The 8,761-nt window shown below is 36.9% G+C and overlaps 1 protein-coding gene across 1 annotated transcript; it reads left to right on the top strand.

Moving 5' to 3' along the window:
* Window positions 1-546: 546 nt before the first annotated feature.
* Window positions 547-5,490, top strand: LOC108702383 (chemokine-like receptor 1). The gene is made up of 3 exons (XM_018237851.2): window positions 547-646; window positions 2,549-2,604; window positions 3,989-5,490. Exon 3 carries the CDS (start codon window positions 3,998-4,000, stop codon window positions 5,147-5,149), a length of 1,152 nt encoding a protein of 383 aa, XP_018093340.1. The 5' UTR covers window positions 547-646; window positions 2,549-2,604; window positions 3,989-3,997; the 3' UTR covers window positions 5,150-5,490.
* The last annotated feature ends 3,271 nt before the right edge of the window (window positions 5,491-8,761 follow it).

Here is an 8,761-nt window from a genome sequence, read left to right on the forward strand (position 1 = left end):
CAAGTCAACCTCTAGACACTTTGGGGGCCTGAAAAATAATTTGCTGTGGGGCCCAGTAATATCTAGTTTAACCACTGCTTGTGGCCAGACATTATTAATTCAGACTAATATATTGACTTTAAATTTGAAAAAAAAAAAAAAAATTGAGGTCTATTTTAGCAAACTGTGGCATTGACAATGTTAGTTTAATGTTCTTGGGCAAAAATGATTCTAATTCATTCCACAATTGACATATTGGCAGATATTAATGTTTATGATTTGTTTTGGTATTGTCCAAAAATATGTCATCATAAACATGATTATTTCTTTAGTCAAAGGTTTTTATATATGATTTCTGGTTACCAAGGTGAACTAATCTACATTGTTGGTTTCTTTAGATGTCTGAGAATTTTGCCTCAGCAGCCTCCTGGTAACTGCAAGAACTGATATTTTAGTGCAGAGAGTGTAACTTTATTTTACATTTGACACAAAGATAACCATCATGAAATGCTGTTTTTCCTTCCTATAAACAGTTATCTTCTCAGTGTAAATGGAGATAAGCCCAGGGAAGATAAATGGGTCAGTACTAGGCTGCGAACTTAAACATACCATTGTGCTGTCATCTGACTGCTGCACTGTGAGTATATCACAATCTGCACAGATCTAGGTAAGGCTTCATAGCTTTCATTATAATAATAAAATCATAGTGATTAATCAGTGCCTACGTTGTAATCAACTTAATGATTAATCGAAGCGGATAAGAAACCAGAAACGATTTAATATCAAAACCTAACCTTTGAATGTATCAAAAAAATCTCATTGTTTTATTTCATTTGAGCAATTATCAGGAAGGGCATTTTCCCTTCCCTGGATTATTTCATACGACATGTTCATTAAAAAAAAAAAAAGTGCATTTGCGGAAAATATGATGTCTTTAGTTTATTCATTTATAATAAAGAGCCCAAACACCCATTGAATGTCTTGCCCTAGCCAATTCAAGTACACCATTTGAGAGGAGCTTAAACAATCTGGTACACTGTAGCAGAGAGACAAAACATTTTAAGTACAAATAAAAATAAACTCATTTGATAAAATGTAATTGATTGCAAGCCTATAATTGTAATTTTACGTTTTCATTGCTGTCTACAATGGTTTTATCTTTTTATTTGTGGTTTATTTTATTGCTGTAAAGGGGTTGTTCACCTTCCAAACACTTTTTTTTTTCAGCTCAGTTGTTTTAAGATGGTTCAATGTAAACAAAGACTTTTTTTCAATTGCTTTTCAATTTAACTTTTTACTGTTTTTCCCAAAATTAAAGTTGAATGTTCGTGTCTCTGGTGTTTCAGTCTGGCAGCTCAGTGATCCAGGAGCATTCTGAACTGTTACAATTTGCTACATTTAGTTGATACATTAGTTGATATATTTCTTAGCAGTATCTGTGGAACATTAGCAACTATTGTATAAATGATAAAAGCTGCTTTTTAATAAAGGACTCATTGTTCAGCAGGGACAAAGATAACAAATGTATCAATAAAGGGGGTTATTTATTAAAGTCTGAATGCTAAAAACTAGAAGAATTCTATTTTTTTTCCACTATAAAATCTTAATTTTTAATTAAAAAAACTAATATTTTTCGACAATTATTATATTCTGAGGTTGCAAAAAGTCAAAACCCATAAATCTGCCATCTCAGACCTGCTGAGGTTGTATATAAGTCAGTGGGAGGTTTCTAACCTATTTGGAATTTTCTGTGGTTTGCGCTGGAATTAGCCCTAAAATCCGACTATTTCGGATTTTTCAGGCAAAAAATGAAAAATTCTGGCTTTTTGGAAAAAGACAGAAAAAATAGGGCATTCCGGGGTTAAAAATCTGAAAAAACATACAATTTGGGTTTTCGCTCGATTTTATCAAGTTTCTTCACAATTAAATCAAGCTTTTTTTAATAATGAATAAGGTCACATTGTGGATTCTAAGTTGGTCAGATGTTTTTTACTTAAATAATAATTTTTATAAATAACCTTATAAATGTAACAATTAAGAACAGTTTAGTAAGTCGGTGAGCCCCGAGCTGTTTTAAAAATTAAACAGTACCCTTCTACATTTGAAAAACAGTCACAAATAAAAAATAAAAAAACATCTTTATTTCAGGTGAATTATATGAAACCATCTGAACTGAAACAAGTTTTGAAGGTGAACAACCCCTTTAACAAAAACAAATTAAACCTACCGTGCTGTGTTATACAGAGAATGTAAAAAGATCCACTTTGTCAGCCCCTATAGGTTCTCCATTTATTTAAGTTGATGCCATATGTTTACTGGCAATCCGGCAACTTTAAATTGTTGGGGCACTCAAAAGATTTATTTAAAGGCACTTGATAGAGGACTTACAACTACCAAGGGAATGGCTTAATTGGTCTCATAAATTTTATACAATTTGGTTCATTACTGATTGGGATACCAATGTTCCCTGGTAGTCAGGGTATTGCTTTCACTCTGCAGGGTATTTAAGTGTTTATTTAAAGGCAATATATAATTTTTGTTATTTTTGACCATCTGTCTTTTCAACTAGACATTATCAGTCCCTGCTGAAATCCCAGAGTTCCACTCAGCAGTCTACTCCCTGCGGTAAGTAATGTAATGACTTCATCACTCTCCTCCTATTAATATAACAATAATAATATTATAACAGGGAATAAGCATTAAGCTAAAGGCTCACAAAGTGCAGCCTTTGCTTCTCTCCACCAGGCAATGACACACAAGGTGCTTAATGGCTCACAGGGTAATCACAGATTTCATGGTTGACAAAATGCTCCAAAATACCCCAAATACAAATAACCATGGGTATTTCACTTAAACCATGTGATCACATGAAAATGGGCTGTTTGTTACCATGTGCCATTGCTCAAAATCAGCCAGGGGTATTAAATAATATCTTGCAGAATAAGGGCTTTGGTTTCTTACGATTCATCATCAAGACCTTTGAGTTTATAGGTATGCCACTTCTTGCAAGTCTGCTGTGAGAATACCTTGGGGTCCAGTAGTGGTGTGGTGGGGACACCCACTATATGTCCGCTACCCTCAAGCACCGTTCAGTGAATGACCCGGAGCACTGTGTCTCATCTCGCATTGGCAAGAAATTCAATTATGTAAAAGGCCCACAGCCAAATACACTCTGCCCAACATAGGTCTATTTTCATAGATCCTGGGTGCGATTTGTAGTATGTCTTGACTGTTCCAGATCTTAGCTGTCCCTGACCATTCTTAGTTTGCTGCCTGTCCTGACCTCTGCCCATTTATTGACCAGTCTCTTGGATCCTGTTTCTGTACCGAAATGCTCTAGGTTTTGTTCCTGATTGATATCGACTTGGCCTGTCACTCGACCAGGTTCATTGTTCCCCATCCTAGTAGACTTTCGGTTCCCTTCCCTGCCCAGAACACTCCCCTTGGTCTTCTCACTGTAAGGCCTGGTGGCATCTGAGTAGCAGGGGGCTCCTCCCAAAGCGAAAGGCGGCAGTTATAGGCAGAAGTGTGAGCCTTGACCGAGACCTTTGTGTTAGTTCTCGGTTTTGGGACACCTTACATTACACCTGCTTGCTGAGCATCCAGTGTTTACCACCATTAAAAGGGGAATACACCCCAACAGGAAATTATTGTAAACATACTCAGAAAGTTTTGAGAATTTTCATTAATTTCACATTTAATAACAGGTTTAATGCAAGATATTGTATAGGCTATGCAATTGTATAGGCTATCAGCGGGCTAAACTTATTACTGTATTACTGTAGTCACTGGCCTATCAACTTAAAAAAAATACTACTCTATTAAGTATAGAAGAACTGTGTGCTAGAGATGTGTGTCTATATAAGTGAATGTGTCTTTGTGAAGAGGAAAGGTTTGTGTGTTTGTGGTTTGTTCCAGTGTCTCAGCATAAAAGTGAGTGTATGTGTGTATGGGGGGAAACCTGAATATGAACCAGGGTCTAACCATACCATTACATTTTTACTTTTAGACTCTACCAATGGATGAAAGGCTGCTCACTGAAAATCTCTGTTACTTCTTCTGGGACCTACATAACCAGAAGGGTGATCTCCAAGACATAGACAGCATCACAGAGCCACCACTGATTGTCCAGCACATAGTGCTTGTGGGGTCCATTCTAATCTGTGCAATAGGTCTAATAGGCAATGCTATGGTTATCTATCTTACTGGATTTATCATGAAATCCCATAAATGCAAAATCTGGTTTCTGAACTTGGCCTTAGCTGATTTTATATTTCTCCTGTGCATGTCACTTGAAATTGTTGCTGACTTTAAAGGGAACTGGATCTTTGGCCTGGCTCTTTGTAAAACGTTTAATTTTCTGTCCATGTGCAACAAATACTCCAGCGTTTTCATCATTACAGCCCTGAACATTGAACGTGTCCTGTCTGTGGCTAAACCAATATGGCATCTAAGGGTCTTCTCTCGACGCATTTGCTTCTGGATCTGTTCAGTCATTTGGTCAGTAACAGTGATCTTTAGTTTTCCCGTGATATATTTTAGTACTCTCTCTACTAATGATGATGGGAACAGAGAGTGCAATTGGTTTCATTTTAGAAGCAGCCAAAGAAATATTGATGAAGAGGAAGATTATATGGCCTATGGAGAGTACACAACAGTAATTTTTATCCCCAACAATGAAAACGGGGTGCTCCCACATATCCGTGAGCATTGTAAAATCAGTGACTGCTGTTTTAGTGCAGAAATACATGAATTATGGAGTAACAGTATCATTTTATCAAAGACTGTTATAATCCCAATGCTCTTGTTTGGCTGTTTTATCCCTTTTTGTATTATTGTGCTTTCCAATGTCACTATTGCCATAAAAGTTAGTAAATCCCCAACACTAAAGCCTCCAAGACTGTACAAAATTGTAATCACCGTGGTCCTGGCTTATTTCCTAACCTGGACTCCCTATGTCATAGGGCTGATTTTCATTTTCAAAGCTGTTTTCACCATGGATTTCTCTCTGCTTTTTCAAATAATTAAGTATATACCTCTGCTGGGAATGATAGAAAATATGAGCAGCTGCCTCAACCCCCTAATTTATGTACTGGTTGACCAAAGAGTACGAATTGCGCTCACGTGTTCTAAAAGAAAGAAGACAAGAGAGAATTTAACAAGTACCTAATAAATCACAGGGATCGGAAACATTCCTAGTAAAAACGAGTTAGCTCTACCAGTGCTGGAAAAATACAGTAATAGATTCAGCCCTTTTCAATAGAACATTTGCAAAAAATTTTTAAAGGGAGAGTGCCCCTGACATTGATGTTGTGGCCTTCATAAAATTATATTTTAATAAATCAGATGAGATTTAAAATCCCACCTAATTTTAAGCAACAATGCTTGTTTAAACTGCATAATCTAGTCAAACAATCAGGACTCTAAGACTTAAGGTGTCCATATACGAGGCAATAAAAGCAATCGAGTCGGCAGCTTATTGGCCTGTGTATGGGGCCCCCCGACGGGCTTCCCCAATCGAGATCTGGTCGATCGGATGGGACTAAAAATCCCGTTGGATCGCGGCCGCATCTGTTCGTTGATGCGGCCCTGCGATCCGACCGCCGTTCCCATTCGTTAGGGCCACGATCGGATCAGCCCGATATTGCCCACCTCAAGGTGGGCATATCGGGGAGAGATCTGCTCGTTTGGCGACATCGCCAAACGAGCGGATGTCTCTGTGTATGGCCACCTTAAGGGGCAGATTTATCAAGGGTCGAATTCGAGGGTTAAAAAACCCTTCGAATTCGACCCTCAAAGTAAAATCCTTCGAATTCGAAAATATCGAAAATACTTCGATTGAACGATCGAATAAAAATAGTTTGATCGAACGATAAAATCGTTCGGATCGAACGATTTTAAGCGATCGATCGAAGGATTTTTATTCGACCACAAAAACCTTACATAAGTACTGGGGAAGGTCCCCATAGGCTAACATTGAACCTCGGTAGGTTTAAAGTGGCGAAGTATGAAGTATTTTTAAAGAGACAGTACTTCGACTATCGAATGGTCGAATAGTCGAATGATTTTTACTTTGAATCACACGAATCATTCGATTCAATCTAATTTGATAGAATTTGACCAATTCGATGGTCAAAGTACCCAAAAAAATACTTCGAAATTTGAATTTTTTTCAATTCGAATTATTCCCTCAAGCTTAGTAAATCTGCCCCTAGGTGTCTAAATAGGGACGAATGGAAGATTTGATTTACTTTTGCAAGAGAGCTGCCTCTCCCTTTGGTTGACACAAATTATTAAGAAGGCTAAATTATACATGACTAAACAAAAACATTTTTCACTGCTTTATTACATTATTTTTTATGAGTGCAAGATTTGCAAACAGAATTTATGTAACCCAAATATATCAATATATAATAAAAAATATTTCAAATGACTCTTTAAATGTTATATCCTTTATGGACTGTAATTGTGTTATTGTTTCTATACTGTCACAATAAATAATCTTTTTGAAAAGTTGTCATTTAAAAAATGTCATTTAAAATGATGGTATATAAGGCATAGTGATGAGCACAGGTTGGGATGTTCAGGCCAAGAAAATGGGTTTGGGCAGGTGAAATTTCAAGCAGAGATCCTACCCTTCGGTAAAGTATTAGTGCCAACCCCTCCACTTTGGTGGCTGATTCCTCCATAGCTTCTCCAAGGAGTAACTCCAGGGTTCCCTTTGCACCCAGCTTCAATAGGCCAAGCACACTTGTGCCTTACACTCCGCACAGCAGATGTACTTCCACCCTATTGGGCCTGTTTTGTGCCAAAATATGTGTGCAGTTGTGTTAATTTCAGCAAATTAGGTAAGTGCAGTGAAATGGTGCTAAGTATATTGCCCACTTGTGGCCGCAATGATGTTGGCGATGTGAAAAAATCTTGCATTGTGGAGAAAAAAAAAAACCAATGGCTCGAGTCTCAAGTTTTCGCTACAAAATTAGACATTTTGCAGCCTCATTGACAATGAAGAGTAGAATGCAATTTACAGTTTTAAGCAATCCCATTATTGATCTTGGAGTTTTTACATGAATAAGTGCACATTCAAAAATTTTGATTCAACAGTTGTGTATATGGTGGGACAATTACCTTCTAAAATGTGGGTGAACATTTTATTGTAAAAGTAATGTCAAATTTATTTTAGAAAAACATTACCGAAAATGCCCAAATCAAATGGAAAGCTCTGTAAATTGTTTTCAGGCTTCTCCCTCAACCTCAAGATATAGCTAGGTTTATTCATTATCATTTTCCTCTGCTAATAGCTCCTGTGGTTACTTTCATTTCCACTTGATAGGAAAGCAACTAAATAAACAAGAAATGATTTTACACGGGGAAGAGAATTTGTAGGCATTCCACTCCAAGACTGCGTAACGACAGGATCATGGGTACAGGTGCTACAGTATAAGGTTCAGTATAGTGATATTCAGTTAAATGTAATTTTATCATAGCTCCTGCTGTTCTTCTTATATTTGGTTATTAGTCATGTAACTCACAGCATCTTTATTATATTGAGAGAAAAGTTATAGGGTACGTGTAGTGTCTAAGGACAGAGGTTCCATTAACTTCTTTGTCGGTATTTCTTATTCACTACCTTTGTCTGAGAATCTGGATCCTTCTTTTAAAAATAATTATTTCACCTACCTCACTAGAAACATTTGAACAATCTGGAAGGGTGAGAGCTATGGCTTATATTCAGTTACTAATGCTGGAATATCTCAAGGGATAAGAATGATGGATACTCAACTATAATACAAATAACCACACGGACACTTCTGGAGCTGGAGGTTTTAAAGGCCGCAGCTTTTTATTTGTAAATCATTCAGCCAACGTAAACTTTTGTCTCTGTATATGACATTCTTTTAGATAACATAAAATAATAATAATGTGCTCTCAGCACTTGCTCCCACCTTAACTGCCAGGAGCCTCTTTGTTTCTTTTATTATGTTTTACTTCATTCAAATAATCAATTTCTTCCAAGCTGCGACAAATTTTTTTTTAATTTTTCTTTTTTTTTTTGTAACTTCTCTTTATTAGAGGTTATCAATGGAAAACAGAATAATACATTATACATGCATTAGACCTTACACACATTTTGAAAAGTAAGGTCACCATGGAAAACAGGTACAATATTCCGTAAAGCAAGTTGCTGAAAGGAGCAAAAAAATTTTTTTATTTTTTGAGGGGGGTGGGAGGGACGATTCCTGTCCCTGATGCTACATCTCTCTCCATTCTGTCCTGGATGCCTCAAAGTCTGTTTTCGGGTAAGTACCTCACCTGTGCCCTTCTATTTATAGCCTACCTTTACCTATGACTCATGCTGCAGAAAAATCCCACCAATAGCCATAGTTGAAATATCCCCTATTCCTTACACTAACACTAACTAGCCTGTAACCATCTTCCATCCCATGTATTGCTTCAGGCCAATTCCCTGTCCCTTCGCTGTCATTACTTGAGATGTGAAGTATGTGATTCACTGACATGACCTTGAGAATTCTTCAGAATTCTTCATATACTTAAGTGCAATTGTTTTATAGAATGTTAAAGTTCAACATCTCAACTTTAATACATGACGTCAATGTATGCAAAGAAATAAGTTCATTTTCTGTTTTTCAGGTACAAAAAGTCCCATTATCTATTGGCAAGGAAGCAACACTGGTCAATAGCCAGTAGAAAAGGTCTGAGAAGTACGAGATAGCATGCACAGCAGCTTGGCTGATTATAGGACACATTGACCTCCCAAATA

Source organism: Xenopus laevis, chromosome 9_10S (genome assembly GCF_017654675.1).
Source record: "Xenopus laevis strain J_2021 chromosome 9_10S, Xenopus_laevis_v10.1, whole genome shotgun sequence".
In the NCBI taxonomy this organism is placed as follows: domain Eukaryota; kingdom Metazoa; phylum Chordata; class Amphibia; order Anura; family Pipidae; genus Xenopus; species Xenopus laevis.

Excerpts from the sequence above, each read along its gene's own strand:
- LOC108702383 (XM_018237851.2), top strand. The coding sequence starts at position 3,998 with ATGGATGAAAGGCTGCTCACTGAAAATCTCTGTTACTTCTTCTGGGAC.